This window comes from Hypanus sabinus, chromosome 11, assembly GCF_030144855.1.
Source record: "Hypanus sabinus isolate sHypSab1 chromosome 11, sHypSab1.hap1, whole genome shotgun sequence".
NCBI lineage: Eukaryota > Metazoa > Chordata > Chondrichthyes > Myliobatiformes > Dasyatidae > Hypanus > Hypanus sabinus.
This window is the reverse complement of record NC_082716.1, coordinates 86,753,637-86,779,737: the sequence shown is the minus strand read 5'-3', so window position 1 is coordinate 86,779,737 and position 26,101 is coordinate 86,753,637. Positions and strand designations below refer to the sequence as shown.

At 40.7% G+C, this 26,101-nt stretch overlaps 1 protein-coding gene across 1 annotated transcript in view; it reads left to right on the top strand.

Annotated features, from left to right (window-relative positions):
* LOC132402172 (pappalysin-2-like) overlaps positions 1 to 26,101 on the top strand; it is a 371,016-nt gene that overhangs the window by 45,786 nt on the left and 299,129 nt on the right. The window contains exon 2 of the mRNA XM_059984850.1: positions 11,762 to 12,824. Within this exon, the coding sequence (XP_059840833.1) occupies positions 11,762 to 12,824 (1,063 nt within the window). The remainder of the gene's footprint in view (positions 1 to 11,761; positions 12,825 to 26,101) is intronic.

Sequence of the window (26,101 nt, the reverse complement as noted above, 5' to 3'; positions counted from 1 at the left end):
ATAAACAGCCACTGCCTTTCATCATGCATTTAGGTGCCTCACAAGAACCTTGCAAGGGTGCAGAGTGAATGTACAAATGGGGCAACCTGAGACGAAAGTCAAACTGAAATCTCACCATAAGTATATATAATTGTCACTGAGGTATTTCTCTGATTCAACATCTACATTTATTTATTACTGTGTATTCCACCATTAATGCAGTTCTCAGTAATCAACATGTACTCAGTATTAAGTGATTCTGGGAAGAGAGGAACACTGTAATGTCTCTGGTACATTGAATAAAAGCTTTCAGTTCTTATAATTTCATTCCACCCCCGAATCAGAAAATCAAAAAAAAATCAAATGCTGGAAATCTACAATAAAAAAAATGTCAAATAATGTGGATATACTCAGCTGATTGGATCATATCTGTGAAGCAGAGATAGTGTTTTAGCTCAAGGGCCCTTTCAAACTGGGAAGGAGACAAAAGAAGCTTATTAAATGCAAGAAGGGTGGGGAAGGGGGAATTCCTGTGCTAGGGTAAAACTGGGATGACCGTGGACATTAGCTATAGACACAGTTTTCTAGTCAGTGCAGACACTTAGAAAATGAGAATGTGGGAGTTGCAAAATTCAGAGCAGGAAGGTGTTCCCAGAAGGTCAGGTTAGACATGTCCTCCAACGTCAGAGATTTGAAGAAAGAGGAATTAAGAGGAAAGAACAAGAAAGCTGAGCCATATTCACAGATGGATGACTGATCCAGACAGAGAAACCAAGTTACCTGATGCTGTTGAACTCTAAAGTCCAGAAGGATGAGGTGCTGCTCCACAGACTTGAATTGGAATTTATTGTAACGGTTCAGTGGAGCACAAATCAACAGGTCAGAGGGTCTGTTGGATGGAGAATTTAGATGGCAGGCGATGGGAAGCTCATGGTTGTCCCTGGAGTTCCACAAATTTATATTCAGAGAGTGGTGGAGTCAGTGACAGAATTTAAGAGGAATCTAGACAAGCGCCTGAATTTCCCAGGTACAGGAGGATGTGAACGATGTACCAGAAGATGGGATTAATAGGGATGGGATCCCACTGGTCAGTATGGATATAGTGGGCTGAATAGCCTTCATCTAAGCTGTATGATTCCATAATTAATCAAAAGGCCTGAAATTTGGAGATTCTGAGTTTTGGGAAAGAACTGGTGTGTGAAAATTTGAATTCGTTTCGGGAAAATTCAGAAAAAGGCTGTTATCTACACTCAGTGGCCACTTTATTAGGTACACCTGCTTGCTAGTGCAAAATCTAATCATCCAATCATGTAGCAACAACTTAATGCATAAAAGCATACAGACATGGTCAGGAGATTCAGTTGTTGTTCAGAGCAAACTTCAAAATGGGGCAGAAATGTGACCTAAGTACGTTGACCATGGAATGATTGTTGGTGCCATTCAGGGTGGTTTGAGTATCTCAGGATCTCCTGGGGTTTTCACACACAACAATGTCTGGAGTTTTAAGAAAATGGTGTGAAAAACAAGATCACCAGTGAGCAACAGTTCCATGGGAGAAAATGCCTTGCTAATGAGAGAGATCAGAGGAGAATGGCCAGACTGGCTCAAGCAGACAGGAAGGTGACTGTAACTCAACTAACCATACTTTCCAACAGTGGTGTGCAGAAGGGCATCTCTGAATGCACAGCACATCAAACCTTGAAGTGGAGGGACTACCACTATAGGAGACCTCGAACATACACTCAGTGTTTATTAACAGTGAATAAGGCTGTTGAATTATCATTAGGGCCAAGCGAAATTGGAAGTAAGAACAGAAAATTCTGGAAACTCTTAGCAGGTCAGGTTGCAGCTGTGGAGGGAGAAACAGTAAAGTTTCAGGTGAAAACCCTTCAGCAAAGCTGGTTACAGGTTTGAAAAGCTGACTGTCTCCCTTTGAACAGATGCTGCCCGAATTGTTGAGTGTTTTCATTATTTTCTGTTCTCCTTTCAGGCTATTGGCATCTGCAAGTAATTTACACTTCCACTTGATTCATTAAAATCTGTTATGTATTACCTGGTCTGGGTAACTTTTACAGCAACTTGCTTAGAAAGAGGATCCCAATCTTTTTTATGCCATGGACCCTTACCATTAACAAAGGGGTCCATGGAACCCAAGTTGGGAACCCCTGATTTAGAGGGATTTGGCAGGCAATTGGGACAAACTTAGGTGGGCTTCTTGGTTAGCATGAATGGGTTGGGCAGAAAGGCCTGTTTCAGAGCCATTTGACTCTATAATTCAGCAAGTCAAGTTTATTGTCATATTTACAAGTATGATAAGCTACAGATAAAATGAAAAGCTTACATGCAACAACATCACAGGCACATAAATTCAGACTCTTCTCATTCTGTGGAATGGCCCCTAAGACATTAATGTCTAAAAAGGGGAGAAGTAATCACAGTAGACAATAAGGTGAGAAATTTTCATAACACTATAAGACATAGAAGCAGAATTAGGCCATTTGGTCCATCAGGTCTGTCCTGCAAGTCTTTCCAGCCATTCGACTATATTTGATCTATTTTCCGTCCAACTCATTCTCCTGCCTTCTCCTTGTAAATTTTAACAGGTTTACTAATCAAGAACTTATTAACCTTCGATTTAAATATACCCAAATGACTTGGCCTCTATAGCAGTCTGTGATAGTGAATTCCACAGATTCACCACTCTCTTGCTGAAGAAATTCCTTCTCATCTCTGTTCTAAAGGGATGTCCTTCTTTTCTGAAGCTGTGTCTCCTGGTCCCAGCTTCTGCTACAGTTGGAAACATACCCTCTACATCCACTCTATCTGGACCTTTCAATATTCAGTAGGTTTCAATGAGATTCCCACTTACTTTTCTAAACTTCAACGAGTATAGGCCAAAAGCCATCAGATCTTATTTATGCATTAACCTTTTAATTCTTGGGATCATTCCTGTAAACATCCTTTGGACCCTCTCCGATGCCAGCACATCCTTTCTCAGACAAGAGAGAATCAGTAAATGCTGGAAATCTGATCAACACACACAAACTGCTAGAGGAACTCAGCAGGCCAGGCAACATCTATGAAAAAGAGTAAGCAGCTGATGTTTCGGGCCGAGACTCTTCATCAGAACCGGTTCTGATGAAGGATCTTGGCCTGAAACATTGACAGTTTACTGTTTTCCATAGATGCTGCCTGGCCTGCTGAGTTCCTCTAGCATTTTGTGTACATTGCTTTGTGCTTTTGTTCCTTGTCAAAGGGCTTCTGATAGTCCAAGTAAACAAGATCCACTCACCCTCCTCTGTTTTTCTGCCTGTTATTTCATCAAGGAATTTCAACATATTTGGCAGGCAGTATTTTCCCTTAAGGAAATCATGCTAATTTCCACCTGTTTTATCATGTGTCACTCAGTAACCTGAAACTTCGTCTTTAATAATGGACTCCAACATCTTAGCACCCACTGGTCATGTTAACTGGTGTATCATTCCCTTCTTAAAGAATGATGTGATAGTTGCAATTTTCCAGTCCTCTGGAGCCATATTAGAATCTAGTTTCTTGAAAGATCACTACTAATACCTCCACAATCTATTCAGTTACAGTTGCTTCATACTCCCTTTAAAATGCCGCTGCTTCTTTGGGTTGAACCAATTTTGCATCTTCTGAACTACTCCCAGAAATGTCAAACATTGTTGCCCTGCCATCATTCCTGCTAGTGTGCCCTTCCAATCAGCTTTGACCAGTTCTTCTCTCATGATTCTGTAGTTACCTTTACTCCATGATAATTCTGAAATATCTGATTTTAGCTTCTCCCTCTCAAACCGCAGGGCGAATTCTATCAAGTTACGATCATTGTCTCTTATGAGTTCCTTTACCTTAAGCTTCCGAAATCAATCTGGTTCATTGCACAACACCAATCCAGAATTGTCTTTTCCCTAGTGGGCCAGAACACAAGCTACTCTAAAAAGCTATCTCACAGACATTCTATGAATTCCTTCCCCTGGCATGCAGCAGCAACATAATTTTTCCAGTCTGCTTGCATATTGAAATTTCCCATGACCATCAGAACATTGCCCTTTTTACAGGCCTTTTCTATATCCTGTTGCACTCTGTACCCCACATCTTGGCTACTATTCAGAGGCCTGTATATAATTCCCATCAGGGTCTTTTTACCCTTGCTGTTTCTTAACTCTACCTAGAAGGATTCTGCATTATCTGATCCTATATCACTTCTTTCTCAGGATAAGATTTGATTTTTTACCAACAGAGCCACCCCACCCCCTCTGTTACCTGCCTGAACTTTCCATATTATATGCATCCTTGGATGCTCAGCTCCCAGCTGTTACCTTCTTTCAAACACAACTCAGTGATGCCCGCACATCATACCTGCCAATTTCTAACTGCGCTATAAGCTCATCTACCTTATTTTGTATACCATATGCATTCAAATATAGCACCTTACAGCCTGGCATTCACCTCTCTTCTTCTCACTCTTCTTCACTTCTACCTTATCTGTACTTTTCCGAGTGGTTGAACCAACCCCCCCCCCCCCCCACACACACCACACACATACTCTTTTGTTTAAAGCCCTGTCCACAGCCCTCGTTTGCAATCCCAGATCTTGGTTCCAGCATGGTTTACGTCCGATTGGAACAGCTCCCTCCTTCCCCAATACAGGGGCCAATGTCTCACGAATTCAAGCCCACTTCTCCCACCCAGTTTTCCATCTACACATTCACACCCCAACAATGAAAGGAAAGGAAGATGCTGTTGGCTAACATCTGATAAGATGAAGGAAAATTTAAAAAAAACCCAGTGGATATTGGAAATCAGAAACAAAAACAGAAAATGCTGGACACAACTGAATGTCCTCAGCATCAGTGGAACCATAATTGATGTGAAATGTTCCTGACCTACTGAGTGTTTCCAGCACTTGTTTTTATTTCTGATGCAGTAGATTGTATAATTATGACTGTAGTGAAAGAGTGTAGTTTGTAGCCACAAATGACAGCAGGTGTTGGAATCCAGAGTAAGACACCAATAGCTGGACGAGCTCAGTGTTGGGCAGTATCTGTGGGGCAGAAGGAATCATCATGTTTCTTGACCCAAAATATCAACAGTTCCTTTTGCCCACAGATACTGCTTGACCTACTGAGTTCCGTCAGCAGTTTACTTTTTGGTGTAGTTTGCATTTGGACCAGTTATAGGTTGGCATTGAGAGAAGGATGTACTGTACAATTTGGTTATACCCTTAGATTTGCACAAACAGTGTGCGTCACCTACTGGTTGGCGTGTTTCTATGCATGTTGTAATAATACTAGTGAGAATTGCGAGTAAGTTCAAATAAAACTCTGGGTTGCCTCATCTCAGGCCAATTGAAAACACATTTTCTGGCTTGGCTCTTACTGTGGTATTGGTTTCCAGACACTAATGTCGAGCTCGATTGTAGTAAGTTTTCACTGAAACTGTTTTGTAAACACACAGGAGGCCTTGGGAACACTTTGTTATGTTTGCATAATTGACCACAGAGGACCAGATCTTGAGTTGTTTATACTAAAATCCTGGAACTGCCAACTTCATTTGTATCTTTAGGGAATGACCTGCTAATGTATGTCCCTGTGGAGAACTCCCATTCAGAGGCTGTTATACTTATGACTCTTTTATTACTTCTGTTGATATCTCCTGTTTAAAGGGAAACCCTAGCTAAAACATCAAATTGAGAAAAGCTCCACTGTTTTTTTATGAAAATGAATGAAGGGGCAATACTTGCAGTACAGGAGGGATCAGGGAGGAACTGGAAGGTCTGTCGTGGGTAACCAAAGATGCTTGCGCCTCCAATGTAGCTTTGAAGGCTGTAAGATGTATCTGCGTACAAACACACAAAAGAGCAAGAACCTGCATTTGTATATTCTCAGTCACATCCTCTTGACATCTGAAATTGGTTTTTAGTGAATGATGTACTTTAGTCTCGGAGAAATAAAAAAAAACACCACAGAAACAGGCCCTTCAGTCAACTAACTAACCTTCAAATATCCACGGACACTAATCCTATATTATTGCCAAGTTTTCATTCTCCCCATATTTTCAACCCCCAAACACATTTTACCACTCACCTACTGTACACACTGGGGGCAATTTACTATGGCCATTTAATCAGCTAAGCTGCATGTGTTTGGGATGTGTATGGAAACTGGAACACTTGGTGGAAATTCCATGCAGTCTATGCTCAGGGTGGGTGGACAAAGGAGAGGCATTTACTTGGATTTTCAGAAGGTGTTGATAAGGTGCCACACATGAGGCTGCTTAACAAGATGAGATACTATGTTGTTACAGGAAAGATACTGACATGGATAGAGGAATGGCTGACAGGCAGGAGGTAGTGAGGGGAATAAAAGGAGCCTTTTCTGCTTGACTGCCAGTGACTAGTGGTGTTCCTCAGGGGTCATTATTGGGACTGCTACTTTCACATTGTTTGTCAGTGATTTAAATAATGGAATTGAAAGCTTTGTGGCAAAGTTTGTGGATGATACAAAGATAGGTGGAGGGGTGGGTAGTGCTGAGGAAGCAATGTGATTGCAGCAGGACTTAGAGAAATTGGAAGAATGGGCAAAGAAGTGACAAATAGAATGCAGAGTTGGGAAATGTACGATAATGCATTTTGGTAGAAGGAACAATAGTGCAGACTATTATCTAAATGGGGAGAAGGTTCAAACATCAGAGGTGCAGAGGGACTTAGGAATCCTTGTGCAAGACTCCTAGAAGGTTAATTTACAGGTTGAGTTAGTAGTAAAGAAGGCAAATACAATGTGGCATTTATTTCAAGGGGAATAGAATATAAAAGCAAGGAGATAATGCTGAAGTTTTATAATACACTAGTCAGGCAGCATTTGGAGTACTGTCAGCAGTTTTGGGCCCCATATCTCAGAAAGGATGTGTTGTCATTGGAAAGAGTCCAGAGGAGGTTCATGCGGATGATTCCAGGAATGAAGGGGTTAACATATGAGGAGCATTTGACAGCTTTGGGCCTGTACTCACTGGAATTTAGAAGAATGCTGGGGGTGGTGAGGACCATATTAAAACCTATTGAATGTTGAAAGGACTAGATAGGGTGGATGTGGAGAGGATGTTTCCGATGGTGGGGGTATCCAGAACTAGAGGGCACAGCCTCACAGTTGAGGGGCAACATTTTAGAAAAGAGGTAAGGAGGAATTTGTTTAGCCAGAGAATTGTGTATCTGTGATGGAGGCCAAGTCTGTGGATATATTCAAGGTGGGATTTGGTTGTTTTCTGATTGGTCAGGGCATCAAAGGATATGGCAAGAAGGCAGGTGTAAGGGGTTGAGTGGGATCCAGGATCAGCCATGATGGAATGGCATAGCAAACTTGATGGGCTGAATGGCCTAATTCTGCTCCGATGTCTTATGCTCTAAGGTCATTTTTCAACCTGGGTCAGTACTGGTGCTGGGAGGGAACAGCTGTAATAACTGTACCAACTTCCTGCCATTTTGAATTGTTGTTACCAATGTAATTTAGGAAATGAAGCTTCTGAAAGTGAACGAGCATAAAATAAGTGATTATGACCAGCCCGTTTTTATGATCATCCTCAACACTGAGGAGAGTTCTTCAGCTCTTCAAAATCTATCTGAGAAGTCTGCACTTCCTGAGGTGTATCAGTGCCTTTGGACTGTACTGCATTGTCAATCTGGAGAATGTGCTCAGCTCAGAACCTCTGAACTCAGGTGGGAATGCCACACTGAACCAGGCTCCATTTTCAACCAGATGAATCTAGTTTACAGTATTCAGTTCTCTGTGGGAAGTTTTGCTGCTGATTAGACCTGCAACCAAGCTTCCTCCTGAGACTTTGAATAAAGGGCTTGAACTTGGTTCAAAACGTGAAAGTAGTCAGCCATTGGTTAGCATCCCAGATCTGCAAGGTATCTCTCTGGCTCAAGCAACTTGATTTATTTTTCATTTATTTACTGTGATACAACACGGAATACCCCCTTCATGCCACGCCGTTTAGCAATCCCTCAATTTAATCCTAGCCTAATCACGGGACAATTTATAACACCCAATTAATCAGCAACCAGTACATCTTTGGACTGTGGGAGGAAACCAGAGCATGTGGAGGAAAACCATGCGGTCATGGGGAGAACATACAAGCTCCTTCCAGGCAGCGGCGGGAATTGAAGTCCAGTCACTGGTACAGTGAAGCATTGTACTAACCCCTACGCTACCATGCTGTCCTGGTAGTGAATTAGTTTATACATCAGTGCCAACCTAACAAAGTATTTGCACACAGTGTAAAATAATTTATGGTCATATCTTTTCATTGCTGACCCATGATAAACTGTCCACATTAAAATAATGCAGGTGTCCTGGGGCCAAATTGCTGTAGGCCTTTTGAAGTATAAGGCCTATGGGTCAGAAGAAGCCCACGTCCATGAAGATCTTGAAATTATTTGACAGCCAGAGAGGTGGCTATCAAAAAAGCTGAATATTTTTCACATTCAGATACATTCAAAAATTTCCAAATCTGTTAAAAAGGAATTGCCTATTTTAATTCTTTATAATAGGACACAACAATATACATGAAGCTGCTTGTTACTTGTAGGTTTTAAAAAGCAATTCAAAAAGGGCAGAATTAATTAAAACTTGCTCTGATGCAGTAACTTTGCCTTGGGCCCAAAATGCTACCAGTGAACAAGACCTTTTAAGTGAATATTCAATAGAGATGTTTCATTGGATCCAACCTGGGCTGATTCCTCGGCTGGTGGATGAAAGCACATGCATTTCACTGCAAAGCTGAGGCCCATAAAATGTGAAAGAATTGGGTAGAGGATTCAGTTGGAATCAAGTCTTTCTAACTAAATCTATTGCCTAAATCACCCACCAATGATCTGCAGTGACTGGAAGAGAAGTTGAGGGATAATCATCTTGCTCTCCCCTCAGGTGGCTTTTCTGTTGGGAATTCTGGATGACTCAAATTATTTGGACACTTTTACTGTGCAAGCAAACAATGCCTGAAGTCTTACAGTTTATATTTCAGCTGGAAAAGAGGCAAGGAGCTTGATCTGAGGCATTGGACATTTGATTTGGTGACTCAGAGCCAACCATAAAGTCAAATGTGGGTCATATCTGTGAATTTCTCCACAGGCCTTTGAAGCCAAAAATAATTAATGCTTTGATTTGATTTGATCCCTGCACTTCAGTATACAATTGCTGGTCAAATATTATTACTTTGACATACTACTGTTCTGCAGAATACAGAGTCACAGAATGATTGAAAACATTGAGGATTTGGCACAGAAGGAGACTTAAAGCCACAGCAGATCAGTAGGAAGGTTCTGTGGGACCAGATGGTCTGTTTATTTTCCTATTATGTTCTGGTGTGATATGGCAGAGAAAGAAACCACTTGGTCAACATAGAGTCATAAAGCATGGAAGTGAAGACCTTTAGCCCAATAAGTCAGTGCTGACCATCAAGCATCCAGATACATTAATCCTGTTTTACTTTTACCACTGTCCCATCATCTCCTTCACATTCTATCACTGTTCTGTGTATTTGGGTCAATTTTCAGGTAGCCAGTCCACTGCCAACCTGCATACCTTTGGGATGAGAGATGAAAATGGAGCATCTGGAGGAAACCCATGTAGTCACAGTAAGAGTGTGTAAACTCCATGCTGATTGCTTCTGGGGTCAATATTGAACCCATGTCTTTGAAGCTGTGAGGCAATGGCTCAACTAGCTGGGCCACTCTGCCATCCACCAACGTAGCCAGCATTGAACACATTATTAAATTGGCCTCATTACCCTAATTTTGACCTTTAACCCTGAAAAGTTCTCACTTTAAATAAATTATCTAAAGCAGCACACACAAAACGCTGGATGAACTCAACAGGTCAGGCAGCATCTATGGAAAAGAGCAAATGGTCAATGTTTCTGGCCGAGACCCTTCTTTGTGACTGAGAAGGAAGGGGAAGATGCCAAAATAAAAAATGTGTGGGGAATGGAAGGAGGCTAGCTGGAAGGTTCAAGGTGAAGCGCCAGAGAGGAAGGAATTTGATAGGAGAGGAGAGTCGACAATGTTAGAAAGGGAAAGAGCAGAGGAGTCAAGGGAAAGTAATAGGCAGGCACGAAGAAATAAAAGGTGAGAATGGGGAATGGGGGGGGGAGGCGTGATCTGTTCACCGGAAGGAGAAAATGATATTCATGCTATCAGGTTGGAGAATGATTTAATTCTCTTTTGAGAGGAGCAAGTGTATTTCCTCCACTTTCCTGTCAGATGATGTTTTCCAGGCATGATAGATAGAACACAGAGTGCAGTACTGCATACTGACAGGGTCTTCAGCTCACCATAATGCCAAATTAAACTAAACCTGTTTGCATGCACATGATCCATACTTCTCTGTTCCATACATGCTCATCTGCCTCTTAAATGCTACTATTGTACCTGGTTCCATCACCACCCTTGGCAGTAACTTCCAGGCACCTACCACTCAAGTATTATAAAACTTATAAATGTACATATGTAAATTTTCTTCCTCTAACCTTCAAGTTATGTCCTCTAGTATTTGACAATTCTGTCCTGCTTTAAAGGCTGTCACTATTTCACCTATCTATGTCTGTCTCAATTTTATAAACTTCTGAGTTCTGCCCTTAGCCTCCAACTGAGAAAACAATCCTGTTTTGCTGATTCTCTCCTATGAATGAAATATCTCAAATCCAGGCAGCATCCCGGTGAGTCTCTTCTGCACCCTTTCTTAAGCCTCCACATTTCTCCTGTAATTGAGTTTAAAAAATTGCTCACAATAGTTTAAGTGCAGCTTACCAAAGTTGTATACATCTGTAACATGACTTGCTGACTCTTATACTCAATGTTCCAACTCATCAACTGATGAAGGCAAACATACCACACACCTTTATCACCTATGTAATTGTGTTGCCACTTACAGTGAGTTATGTACTTGGGCCCCAACATACCTCTGCACATTAGAGATCTGAAAGGTCCTGCCATTTACTGTTCAGCTTCCTCTTACATTCAATCCCTCATTGTACAGCATCTCACACCTGCTCAGGTTAATCTTCATCTACTAGTTCTCTGCCCGTACAGGTATCTGCCATTGATCTATGTCCTGCTGTCTCCTTCATTTTCCACAGCTCCATTAATTTTTGTGTCATCCACAAACTTATTAATCAGTCCATCTTCAAAATGTCAAAATGGACAGCACTTTGATCCCTAAGCCCTGTTGAGTTTCATAAAGGAGGGGAAATGTAAAGATGAAGAGGAGCTTTTGTGAGTATCTTCCAGGGCAATTTGAGTAATCTTTGGAGGATTTGAGGAGTCTTTAGGACTGGAGGTGATTACTAAGAAAGGGAGGATAGGAACTTGGAGAGATTTGAAAGTAACAGTAAAAGGCATTACTGGAGACAATGCTTAATTGATATGCATTGATATTTGCTGACAATTGAAAAACTAAAACTAAAGGAAAACATGAATTGAAAGCTGAAAGTTCTGGGAATACTCAGCAGATCAACAGCATCACTTTCTGAAGAAATAGAGTCAATATATCAGGTCAAAAATTTTGCTATTGCTCATTTCTTCCATTATGTTGCAAGCACATAATTGGCTGTAAGGCACTTAAGACATGCTGAGATCTTGAGAAGTACAATTGAAAAGCAAGTTCCTTCTTCACATTCACTGCAGGAGTAACATATTGTGCTGTTGTTACTAATCCAGTAAAAATGATACATAGAAAATGAATGCTCTTTCTGCCTTTTATTGCAGGGGTCTTTGATAATTGCTCCTATTCACTCAGTGAGAAGGGTTGGAAGATTGGCATTCAATCATTAGAATATTCCGGAAGGAAGGATCCTCGCTTCTTCTTCTCTCTCCGCACAGACAGAGCCAGAAAAGCCACCACCATCTTTGCCCACCACAATTACCATCCCAACTCTTGGACTTACCTAGCTGTCTCTTACGATGGTCGGCAGATGCTGCTTTATATCAATGGAGCCAGAGTTGGGGCCAGCACCGGGCAGTCCGGGAATCTACACAGTGCGTTCATGAGTTCTTGCCGGACGCTACTGATCGGCGGGGACAGCTCCGGAGATAGGCATAATTTCCGTGGTTACCTGACCAGCTTTAACCTGTGGAGAACCGTGAAGTCTCAGGCTGAATTAGTGAAGAGCTATCACCAAAGTATGCAAGAAAGAGATTCCTCCTTGGTTTTGGTGGCAGATTTCTCCAGGATGGAAGAACAATGGATTCCAAATAAGGACTCCCGTTATCCCATCCGCAACATAGTACTTATACCAGAGCCAGAGTTAGCATCTCCCTTGACTCCTCCACCATGTGGGCTGACAGTTTGTGACAATATTGATGTTATCAAGAACTACAACAGTTATTGGCCACTAAGGGGAGAGAAGCTGATACGCTACCGAGTGATTAACATTTATGATGATAAGCAGCAAAACCCCACAGTAACAAAACAGCAGATTGAGCTCCAACACCAAGCACTGAACAGGGCCTTCAGCAGGTATAACATAACCTGGGATCTCACTGTCACTGAGATCCTCAACTCGACCATTCGGAACCGAGTCGTCCTGGTCAACTGTGAGACGAGCAAAATTGGGAATGATCACTGTGACCCCGAGTGTGATCACCCCATGACTGGCTATGATGGTGGGGACTGTCGATCCATGGGAAAGTGCTATCTGTGGAAGAGGCGGGATGGGATCTGCAACATGGAATGCAACAACATGGTGGATGATTTTGATGACGGTGACTGCTGCGATCCCATGTTTACCGATGTGCAGAAAACTTGTTTTGACCCTGACTCTCCAGAAAGGTAGGAATACTTTACTGTCATTGGCATTCTTGGAAGATCACCAGATCACTACTCTGGAGCATCGTGAATGCTAGATCCCTGGAAGTATTTAGTGAGGAGGGAAAGACTGTCATGAAAGACTGTGTGACTGAAGTGGGGCTGAGGCTTGGGGCAGATCAATCATGATCATATTGAATGAAGGGACAGACTTGTCAGGCTGAGTGGCCTGCTTCTGCTCTGTGTTCTTGCACTCTTGTATAATTGGTACCGTGAATTGAAGCATTCACTAGTTCAGCATGGCTGCCACTGTCTGTAAGGAGTTTGTACTTTCTCTCTGTGACTGTGTGGGTTTCCTCTGGGTGCTCTGGTTTCCTCTTATAGTCCAAAGATGTAATGGTTGTGAGGTTAATTAGACATTGTACATTATCCTTTAATTAGGTTAGCGTTAAATATGGGGTTGCTATTTCAAGTTGAAATAGTATGATATTAGAACAATGTTGAACAGCCACTTTAAAGAGAACTGATATGGGACTTTAATTACTGCTTGCTTCAATTACAACTTGCTTGCAAACAATCCCTGGCTGGGCACTGTGGTCAGCATGGACTAGTTGGGCCAAAAGGCCTGGATCCATGCTGTATTGCAGGGTTCCCCAGTTAGTTTTCCACAAGGGCCAAATTATGTCAAGCATGCCAAGCCAAGGGCCAAAACGTCCAGGTTTTTTTTTCATTGCGCCAGTAAGTTTTATGGGCAGGTGTTGTTGTTGCTGCTATTACCATCGTTGTTATTATTATTATCAGTAGTGGTAGTAGTAATTTAGGCCTGGGATTCTCAAAGCCTGTGTGGGTCACACAAGAAAAAAAATGCACTCTTGAAGCAAATAAGTCCAAATCCAACCATTTAATTATGATTCTAGCTATCGCAACTGTCAGCTGTCACAATGAGAACTCATTTGGGACTTAAAACACACACACACACACACACACACACACACACACACACACTAAACATGGTAGTCTTCACCACTTCTCTCCCACACAGAGTTGTAGTAGTACTGCCTTTTCCACTGTTTCTGTTTTCTCATTTAATCTATTTGTTCTTTTTAATTAAGCTATGTAGCATTTGAAGTATGGTGTAGCTATAACTGAAATTATTATGAAATTATCAGTATTATTGTTGTAATATTATTATACCTCAGTACGTTTGACAAATGGACAAAAATAAATTGATTCGCTCACCGATCAGTGAGGGAAGTGACAGCGACGGGATGAGGCAATCCTTCTGATGTCGGGCTTGTATTCTGTTGTGAAAATCCTGAGGCACTGGCCAAGATGTGCATTGGAGAGTCTGTTTCTGTCCTGGTTCTTGATAGAGTTCATTGAAGGAAACGACGACTCACACATGTACATGGAGGGGAACAGTGTGAGTAGGAGCATTGCAATAGCTCTCGTGTTTTTGAATTGAGCTCGGGGAAACATGTTGATCCAAAAGTCACTCACCCCAACGTCCTTGTGTTCTGCTTTGAGCAAAGCAGATGCTCCCATTTCCAAGACCTCCATCTGAAGAGTTGCCTCATCTGTGGAAGACACCAGCCTTTTGGCCTCGCCTCTGCTGTCCACTGGCCGTCAGCCGAAACGGAGAATGGCCGTCTCAGGAAGAGGGGGACGTCACCTGAGAGTTTAGGGGAGCTTTCAAATCGTTCCCCGAAGTTTTCTGCCAGGCTCGTCACGAAATCCTTCATCACTGGATCCTCCTGCATTTCGTTCTTCTCGCAATGCTCCCGCAGACGTGGAAAGTGCAACTTTCTCCCATGAATGTCTCTCTCAAACAGGTTCAGCTTTGACCGGAAGCTTCAATCGCCTCGTACACGTCCACAACAGTGTGGTTGTTGCCTTGTAATTGCAGAATAAGTTGATTTAGATGAAACATGATGTCACACACAAAAAAAAAACATGTGCCATCACCTTGTTGTTACTTAAAAACCTCTTAAATCCTTGGGCTTTTTAGCTCTGCAGGCTGGATAAAAATGACACAAGCCCATTGTGCAGGTCGCACACCCTCTCCAACGCACGGCCTTTGCTCAGCCAGCGAAGGTCGCGTGCTCTACGGGGGCATAGGTCAAGTGTACGGTGTGGTATGAGGTTAAAATAAATTAGAGCAGCACGCGCTTTATTTACATGTTATGACAGGTGCGTTCACGTAAGTGCCAATGGGCTGGCGCGGTCCAGATATTTGTTTCTCGCGGTCCAGACCTGGTCCGCGGTCCGCCTATTGGGGTTGTCTGCTGTATTGCTCTATAACTCTAATCCCACAATTAACCAGTTCTTATTAGTTCTCTGCTATGGCAATTATTAAAGATTTTGGTCAAACTGAACCTTGACACACTCCCTAAAAAATAATGGGATACTATGCTTAAACTTTTTAACTAGCAGTCCAAAGGCTTATTGCTACATGAATATGGGACAAAAATTACTTGTTTCTGTAATATGTGTGTTCTTAAGTTATTCAGGCCCCTGATAATGCACCAGAAATTTAGGAAACTGAGAGTGACCATACCCTTGCCTTCCACAGAAAAGGCAATTTGGAAGTGTGTGTAATGCTGTATGGCTTATACCTCAGAGAGGATTCCCTTGGTGAAGCCCTAGTTTGTGTTGACACACCTTCTCAGAAAGGTCTAGCTCTGAGAATGGACTTCTGTAAACTGAGTGAATAAGGTCTTGGATGATGAGTTCATCTAGGCTTCCTCATGGTCCTCATGTTTGGCTACAGTACCTCTGATGCCTGTGGCTTATAGTTGTTATTGATATCTGTACAAATTGCACAAGATTATTTTTTTTCGTTAGAAGTGTTACACTAATTCTGAAACTTTTGATAGTAAATAGATTGACGGAAGGAGCTTGTCAAGACTGTGGAGGTCTCATGCAGGTGTAAGATGTTTAATAGAATGGCCACATGTATGGCAAATTAATTTAACCACTGACAAATGAAAAGTGGAACATTTGATTAGAAAAATAAGAGATCACATATCTCTTGGAAAATGATTTGGAAAAAGCAAAGAATCTGGGAGTACAAAGATACCACTAAAAATTTGCCACTAAATTTAGTAATTTTAAAAAATCATAAGAAAGTAGGACAAACAAGCAGAATTGGGCTATTTGGTCCATGGAATCTGTTCTGCCATTTAATCATGGCTGTTTATTTTTCTATCTCACCTTCATTCACCTGCCTTCTCCCTGTATCCTTTGCTGCCCTTACTAATTAAGAAGTCATGAATCTCTGCTTTAAGTAAAACTAATGACTCGGCTTTACAAACTATCTGTGGCAATGAATTCCACAGATTCACCATCCTCTTGCTAAAGAAATTCCTCCTCATCTCTATGCTCAGGAGAGGTCCTTTTATTCTGAGTCTGTGCACTCTGGTCTTAGATTCTTCCACTATTGGAAATAACCTCTTTATATCCACTCTGTCTAGGCTTTTCATTTATCAGTAGGTTTAAATGAGATCCCTTCCCCTCACTCTTCTAAACTTCAGTGAGGACAGGCCCAGAGCCATCAAATGCAACTCATGCATTAACCCTTTCATTCCCAGGCCAATTCTTGTAAACCTCCTCTGGACTCTCTCCAATGCCAGCACATCCTTTATTAGATATGGGCCTCAAATCTACTCACAATACTCCAAGTGCAGTCTGACTAATTCCTTGTAAAGCCTCAGCATTACATTCTTGCTTTTATAGTCTAGTCTGCTTGAAATGAATGCTAACATTCTACTTGCCTTCCTTATGATCAACTCAACCTGTAAGAAATCCTGCACAAGGACTCCCAAATCTCTTTGCACCTTATTTATGAATATTCACCCTGTTTAGAAAATAATCTATTCCTTGTACCTAAGTGCTTGACCATTCCATCTGCCACTTCTTTGCCCATTCTTCTAATCTGCCCAAGTCCTTCTGCAGACTCCCTGCTTCCTCCACCTGCCTTTGTATCAAACATAAATTTGCCCACAGAGCTATCAATTCCATCTTCCAGATCATTAACAAATAACAAAAAGACAATGAGCCCTGTAGAACACCACCAGTCACTGGTAGCCAATCATAAAAGCTCCCCTTTGTTCCCACTGTTTTGCTCCTGCTAGTCAGCCAATCTTCTATCCTTGCTAGTATGTTTTCTATAATACCACGTGTTCTTATCTTGTTTATCAGCTTTACGAGCAGTACCTTGTCAAAAACCTTCTGAAAATCCAAGTAAATAACATTCACTGACTCTCTTTTGTTATCCTACCTGTGACCTATCTTTGGCCTATTTTATCCTGAGCTTCCAAATACCCCAGACTGTCGTTCTTAATATGACATCTAACATCTTGTCAAGCACTGAAGTCAGGCTAACTTGTTTACAACTTCCTGTCAGAGAAACAAATTTTGTAGTTCAGTATCAAAGCAATGGAATAATGTAACAAAATAATTGACATCAAGTTGATGTTCCAGAACAACATTATTTAGAATTTACACTGTTGTACCTATACAGCAGCAGTTTTCATACAAAGTGTTTCCACAAACAGCACCCAATAATTTACTTTGGCAAAATTGGTTGTGTGATAAATACTTGGCAAGGACTTGAGAGAGAGGAACTTCCCAGGTTTATTTCAAAGTAGTGCCATGTAATTTTTGTAAGGACAGATAGAGCTTCAAATTAACGTCTCCCTGACAGTGCAGAAAGGTCCATGAGATGAAATTCCTGCTGCTTGGATAACTGTGGATGGAAAATTATTTGATGAAATGTTGGCATTTTGAAGGGGTTTGAAGAGCCAGCTGCTCTATTTACTGTCTTTGATTGAGTTATTGGAGCTAGCCATGGTGCTGATTAAGCATTCAAGCAGGTTGGTCACATTGTTCTTTAAGAAGTGCTGGGACTTTTCGTTCATAGTGCCTAAATAGTGAACAACTGGTAAAAACAAAGTGTGAGTTCTGCCTAGACATGTAGAAAACTAAAGCCATTGTTTTAATGTGGCTTTCATTTATCTTTCTAAGTACAAAAGGGAAAATGATTTGTTTGTTGCTAACATTTACGGGCTTGTTATAAATGTCTGAGCTTGGTTCTCAGTACTGAATAAAAAAAACACTTCGGTTTTTAACTCATCAGCATTATAATAAGAAAGGAAAGAACCTGAATGGATCTGGGATATTCTAAATGTTACATATAGGAAAAGCAGCAGAAACTTGTACATAGTGCAATATCCTGCAAACAACCATGTAGAGATTGATGACAAAAGAAGACCGCAGATGCTGGACTATGGATAAAATGCTAAAATACTCTGAAATTAAATGCCTGATGGGCTATGGATGCCCCCCTCCCTATCACCACCACCCAGAGCATGTTCCCAGGTGTGTGCACACACCAGAGCTCAATCCCTATCTACCCTGTCTCTCTCTAACATTGATATTTTTCTTTGAATTACAGAATAAGTTTTTGATTGCCTTCTCCGTTTGTACTAGCTATCAAATTTTGCCTGCCAATACCTGTGAAAGGATCTCACGTCACTGGATTTAAATATAGATGAATTATAAATGCAAGTTTTTGCTGTTATTTGTAGAAAAATGCTTTTCCAAGTCTTGTTTCCATTTGCATCTTACTAGTGGCTGCTCCTTATAGATAAGTCAAAGGATCCCTCTTGACATGCAGAGCCAAGCTCATCTGGGCTGTTTGCAACATCGTTTAAGCTGCATAGTGGTTGTCACTGCATAGTGATTAGAAGCAGGATCCTTGTCTTCTTTTCACAAGCCTAGGTCCATATGAACTGAGCGTCCCAATTGTTGCCTGTGCTTGGTTGCCAGTACTGTGGAGTTTCCTGATCTATAGGGCTCATTTTTCATCATCTGGTCCATGTATCCACAGATCTAATTCAAACCCATATTTGGAATATTTTATAAATTGTAATACACTTTTGTTAGTCTGTGTGGCCAAATAATTTGTGGGCATACTTTTTTATATTTTTAAGATGGCAACTTTGTCACAGGGGGCATTAAAAATTGACAGATGTAGAATAAAATATTTTGTCTTTGAAGGAAAATTATTTTATTATTGCCTAGACTGTTAATAGAAGATTCAGAACAGCGCTTAAAGGCTTAAATGCTAATCTGTTTACGATGACAAAACACAACAAGTAATAAAACAAAATTGGTAATATCTTAGAGAATTTTGTACATTTATCATCTCTGATGTTAAGGAATAAAGCATTCATGCAGATTCCTAGATTATGTCCATTAACACTAGATCAGTTCATTGTTTAAAAAAAAGTGCTGGAAACTTGTTCAGAAGAGAATTGATTATTACAGATTAATTATTAATGCATCAGGAATAAATCATCCTCCATAGTAATGCCATGTTTCTCTCAAACTAAGTTAGCATGTACTGTGCTGCTGATCAACATTCAATCTGTTGGAAAGTGTGCATTTCAGAGCCAGGAATGTGGGTGCCCATTCAGCTCATCTGTTGTCATGGTCATGTCAAAGTTATTTAACCTTTCTCTCTCTGTTGTGAAAAGAAAACAACTAGAAACCTTGATTCGAAGTACCTCTTGTGTGGCAACACATCACCTAATCAATAGGCAGTTGGTCCAACCTTAAGGGTATGTATTAATATGCATGAATGCATATATAATTGGTTTATTATTGTCACATGTACCAAGATGCTAGGGAAAGCTTTTGATTGCATGCTATCCAGACAGATCATTCCAATTGTAAGTATATTGAAGTAGTACAAAAAACCCCAAATGCAGAATATAGAGTTACACAGCAGGTAGACAAATAAAATTCAAAGGCAATGAAAGGCGAGATCACGAGGTCCTCTTCAGTGTATAAGAGGTCTGTTCATTATCCCAATATGCATATTCAAAAACATTATCACCACATTGAAATATTCTACTTATAGTGAGAGCATGTATGTGTGAGAGTCACAACTTCCTCATATTTGTGGAAATCGTGGAATTTCATTGGGACCGGTGCCAATTTCAGTTTCTTCATCTGTAACCAAATCAGCATGGAGATGAAGCTAAAGGAAGTAAGTCTTTATGCTGTCCTACTACAGGATTTTTATATCTCTGCCCCTTTGGAAAGCTAGTAAATGAATATACTGTACTTCTGAGTAAGTTATTTGCATTGATAATCTAAAAAAATGGGTTTGGCATTGATCTTAAATGTGTAGACACCAGGAAATTGGTTTTCTAGTTTAAATATCTGCTTAGTTATAGGATAAGGATATGTTCTAATCTTAAAGTGAGACACATACAGCCTTTTCCAATATATACAGGCACACATACCTGTTGCATTCAGGCCAGGATGGAGCCTGCTCACAGTGGTAAGTGATTTACTTTGGAGGATGAAGTCATACAAACAGCCTTTAATAGTTCTTTTTTTAAATTCTAAACATTTCATCTTTTGCCAAATACAACTGTGCTACAACCAAAACATTTGAGCAATAAACTGGGGATTTAAATGTCCTAGTGCAGCTTTCACTTGACAGCATTCCAAATACAGAAGCAATTAACTATGCTGTGGATTAGAAGGAAGCTGGAGGAACTCAGTGTTTGTACAGGTGACGAAATATTTCATTTGATGCCGCATATTTTTGTTGTTAAGTCCATCAGCTAGTTACAGTTCTCCGGCTGGTGAGTTGAGTTTCAAAAGTTGAAAGAATTGTACTCTATCATGTTGGCAATTTGACTCCAAAAGAGGGCCAACACATGTCCTTATCTTCTCCCTCATCACAACACAGGGACTGATACCTCAATTCTGAGCTTTGCTGCAGGTGTCCCTCCAGCTTGAATGGCCCGTCAACTTACAGAGTGCTTAAGGCACATGTAAGACTATCTGATATTTCTTGTGCTCCTGTGAACTATTTCTGTAATCTAAAGGGCCTTCAGAGGTTGAGCTCAATAACCTCTCATCACTATTGTACTGGATGTTGTAGTCTCTTCTGACTGATTCTTTTCCTGAGGGTGAGGATGTGCTGGGCTCTGAGATTTTTGTTGTTAGATTTAGTCCCAATTAATTGACAGTTATTGGCTGCTTAGCCATTGTGAGTCAATCCAATTAATATCCCTAGATCAACATGGACCCCACCACGAATCATCCTCTCTCCTTGCTGCTGCCATCAGGAAGAAGGCACAGAGCCTCAGAACTCGCACCACAAAGTTCAGGAGCAGTTATTACCCCTCAACCATCAGCCACTTGAACCAAAAGTGATAACTTCACTTGTCCTATCACTGAAATCTTCCCACAACCTATGGACTCACTTTCAATTACTTTTCATCTCAAGTTCTCAATATTTATTGCTTATTTATTTACTGATTATTATTGTTATTTATTTCTTTCTGTATTTGCAAGTTATCTTTAGCACAGTGGTTTTATTTCCAGTTGGTGTGGTCTATTATGGTTATTGGATTTAATGAGTATGCACACAAGAAAATGAATCTCAGGGTTGTTTTTGGTGACATAAATGTACTTTAAAATAAGTTTACTTTGAACTTTGAATATGAGAATGTATAGAACAGTTCAACACTTGCAGGCAGGTGACTCATCAATAAAAGTATGAAGGTCTTTTTTACTTTTGAGTGGGTGACAGTGCCAGCATTTTGTTTTTCTGTGTCTTTATGTCATATTTCCATCCAGTGTTCTATACTTCTGAGTCAGTGTCTCATGTTTTATGCATTGGGGTCACTCAGAAGCTGTCTGATTATCAAAGATGACCCTCAGCTTGTTGCTGGGTTTTTCATAGAGGGCTTGATTCAGGGCCTGATGTTACCCCACGTTTTTGTCGCAACTTTTTCCTGTACAGGCGTAGGACATGGCTTTAAACCAAAAGTGTGTTTCTCAGCTGAGATTCTCATCTGTGTTTGAAGGGACTAAAAACAATTGTCAGAGTCCTATAGTCAATGTGTCCAAGGACATTTGGGAATTCAGCCATTCGATTTTTCCAAACTTCGGTGGCTCAGCATCAGACCTAACCTGACAAAATGCTTCTTGCCATTTTGATCAAAGGTACGTTATTAACATTGATCTGATTTATCATATTTATTACTTGCGTTGAACTTTGCTTGTGCACTCATCCTCCACATACTTTTTGCCATAAAGTTGGCTGATTATACTAACTCACTGAGAGTTCCAGTTAATCTGAATTTGCCTCTTGAAAAGTCTCAGAGTCATCATATATTTGTCACCAAGCTAGAGAAATAAGGAGAGAGACCTGCCCACTCCTGCTGCTTACCTCTCTGTCCACCTGATTAATTCAGTTCATGGAATTGGCACAGGCCTCTGGTTGAGCTGTGAACTTGGTTTGTTGCCCAAATTATTAAGTACTTGGGACAGATAGAAAACCTTTGATACTCTTAGTAGAGCAATAGTCCAACAAAATATCGAGTATACAGACTGCAGGTAGTACTAAAAAGTGAACAGGATCCATTCTTGACTTTTGTGGTGTTTGGTGTCTGGGAACACCATTTTTAGACTATACAATTCACACCTAGGGCAGTTTCAAGTGGGGAGCAGGTCCCAGGGAGTGTGGTCAGATGTTAGCAGCAGAAAGATGAACTAGCAGTCCATTTATGTTGCAATTAGTGTAACGACTTCCTGGCGAAAAATCATTTGGTACAGCTTCATCATCTGATGTGATGATGACACATCCATCACTTTGTTGCCCCGATGAGTTACTGATGCTGGATTTAATACCCTAATCATAATTAAACTTGGTCTCTCCCAAACCTTCTGAAGCTACATTGTCTATCCTCTGCTTTGAACCCTTCTGCCAATTATAGCCTCTGGACTGAGAATCAGTGACTTGGCATTCCCTTGGAGTGAACCTGCCATCTTCTAATACTGGGCACCAAAGTACTTCCATCTCTGTCACTAACAGAAGAAAATGTGTAGACGCTGCAAATCCAAGCAACACACACAAAATGCTGGAGGAACTCAGCAGGCCTGGCAACAACTATGGAAAGAAGTACTGCCGAAGGGTCTGGGCCCGAAATGTTGACTGTACTTTTTTCCATAGATGTTGCCTGACCTGTTGAGTTCCTCCAGCATTTTGTGTGTGTTGCCATCTCTATCACTTTTTTTTATATACTTACTGTTGCGATTTTATTCCTGTTTTGTGACATTGGCCTTGCAAGTTCACAGGTAATCATTTCTTATGGCAGCATGACTCATAAACCCTGAATTTTATTTTCTGTTTCACATCTTCTCTATTTCAGTTATTTATTTTCATTTCAGTTTACAGAAAAAAATTCCAATTTAGGGTGATATGTGACTTGCAGTGGAACATGTAGGTGGTGGCATTCCATGTGACCTCTTTAAAAGCAGACTGACTCTGCTTGGGTGGTGTTGCTGGGACTAAAGCTATCCAGGCAAGTAGGGAGTATTCCATCATGGTCCGGGCTTATGCCTTATGGATAGTCTAAAGTCCTTGGGATGCATAAATCAAGTTACTTGCACCCTGTCTTGGATCTGCTTTTGTAAACAGGATATTTATGTGATTCAGGATGTTGATGGTGGAGGACTCAGTGATGATAATGGCATTCACTGGAACGAACAGGTGCTGGCTCTTGTTGTACATGAACATTGTCCGATGCTTTTGTGGCAGAGATACCACTTGCTACTTCATGGCTAAAACCAATACCTGAATGTTGTTTTTGTCTTACTACATGCAGACATGAGCTGCTTCATTTGTTGAGGGGTTGCAAGTAGAACTAAATATTTTGCAGTTATCAGTAAACACACCCTTCTCCATTTTCAATGGATAGAAGATCATTGATGTTAAAGCCAGAGATATTTGGGTTCAGGGCCTGAGTAACTCTTGCAGTAGTGCCTTGCAGATGGGATGACTGACCTTCAAAAACTGTACTGCCTTTTTATTTTGACAAAGGTGATCCCAGTTATGTGATATCAGATGTAAGGAATCAGATTGGTTGGTTGAAAATCAGCATCTAGTGCGGATCACCCAGTTAGTGATTCTTGCTAATATGGTTTCTGAAGTTTATATACCATAGGATACAGGAGCAGAATTAGGCCATTTGGTCCATTCCATCAAGACTGATTTATTATCCCTTTCAACCCCATTCTTCTGTCTTCTACTTGTAATCTTTTACACCCTTGCTAATCAATAAACTATCGACCTCCGCTTTAAATATACCCAATAACTTGGTCCCCATAGCTGTCTGTGGCAACAAATTCCCCATTCACTACTCTCTGGCTAAAGAAATTCCTCCTCATCTCTGTTCTAAATGGATGTCCTTCTATCCAAATTTCTCAAAAATGTTGAAATCAAACCTGCATCCACCACTTCTGTTGGCAGCTTGTTCCACACTCACCATCCTCTAAATGAAGAAGTTCCCTCTGATGTTCCCTTTAATTGTTTCACCTTTCACCCCTAACCTATGACTTCTAGTTCTTGTCTCATCCAAACTTAGTGGAAAAAGCCTCCTTACATTTACCCTATTTATGCCCTCATAGTTTTGTATATGTCATTCAAATCTTCCCTCATTTTCCTATGCTCTGGGGAATAAAGTCCTAACCTATCCAAACTTTCACTATAATTTAGGTCCTCAAGTCCTGGCAATATCCTTGTAATTTTTCTCTGTACTTTATCAATCTTATTGATATCTTTTCTGTGACCATGTCTGCACACAATATTCCAAATTAGGCCTCACCGATGCCTTATGCAAACTCCAACATAGCATCGCAACTCCTGTATTCAATACTTTGATTTTTGAAGGCCAATGTGCCAACAACTTTTTTCATGACCATCTACCTGTGACCCTGCTTTTAAGGAAATATGGATCTTCAGAACTAAGCCATCTCTGTGTGTGGTGGAGCCACCAAACTGCTCTTGATGGTGGATGTTTTGCTCCAGGTGAGATTTATTAAAGCACTCTTTTCATTTTAAATTTGGTAATTTAACTGCCACCACCCTCAGTAAAGGTGCACTTTTACAGACCTTGGACAGATGAAGTCTAGCTGTGATTTTGATAGCATGCAACCCACTGCGTAAAGAAATAAAAACATCCCCCATTTCATAACCAGAACCTTCATTTTGAATGAGTACCAGCCAAGCAATAATTTTCCCTGTAAGCTTTTAAGTCAATGTTCTGGATGTGGTCTTACTACATAGATATTGGATTTAAAAAGCTCCTGCATCTATACATTCTGTCATCTGTTTAAGCTGAATTTTGAGAAGCACCAAGTTTTTGTTTTAGAAGGGAAAACTTCCATCTCAAAATAATTCTGGAGGATCCAGCAAAATAAAACTGTTTTTATCTTTGTCCTGAAGTATATATTGCAAATCTGAGTAATTACACTGGGAGTAATCATTACACAAAGAGTACACTGCAAATAACCACTATCCTGCTGAATAAGTAGAAACTCCACATAGTTGTGCAAAGTGAATTGACCCTTATATTGCTTAATTAACCAGAACTCCACACACTTGGTAACTGACAAGTGTTTCCTCACTGAATAAACAGGAAATGCACAGGATTAGTGATAAATTCCTTAACCATCCACATGGCTCTACACTGTGAGCAACACTTACTCTGATAAATAGTTATTTAGATTCTTGACACCAAAATGCATGACTACTGTTAAAAACTTTTCAGACTGGGCAGTATGTTTCCTCCCCTTTCCCTTTCTTTCGTGGCCTTCTCTTCTCTCCATATTAGATTTCCCCCTTTTCCAGCCCTTTATCTCTTCCACCAATTGACTTCTCATCTCTTTAATTCATCCCTTCCTTTCTCCTGTTTTCACCCATCACCTCTGACCTCGTATTTCTTCCTCCCCTCTCCCCACCTTCTTACTCTTGACTTCTCATCATTTTTTTCTCCAGTCCTGATGAAAGGTCTTGGCCCGAAACGTCCACTGTTTACTCTTAACCATAGATGCTGCCTGGCCTGCTAAGCTCCTTCAGCATTTTGTGTGTGTTGTTTGGATTTCCAGCATCTGCAGACTTTCTCTCGTTTGGTACGTGCAGTGTGCTTTTTAAGGGAAACACAACAGTCAAGATAGTGGAATATGTTGTCTCCTCTTGGTGGCACCCTATAAATGGGCTAATTTATTTACATTTGAAATACTTTGTTAATGGTTGAACTCTTTTATAGGAATAGTGATGTAGTAGTTAACTTAGTTGGCTAGCAGCCAGTGCGCTGCACCATTAGTCTAGAGATGTGATTTAAGATCCTACTATGGCAACTGGGGAATTTAAATTGAATACAGTACATCTGGAAAGTAGAAAGAAAACCACAGCTAGAATGGTAACTATA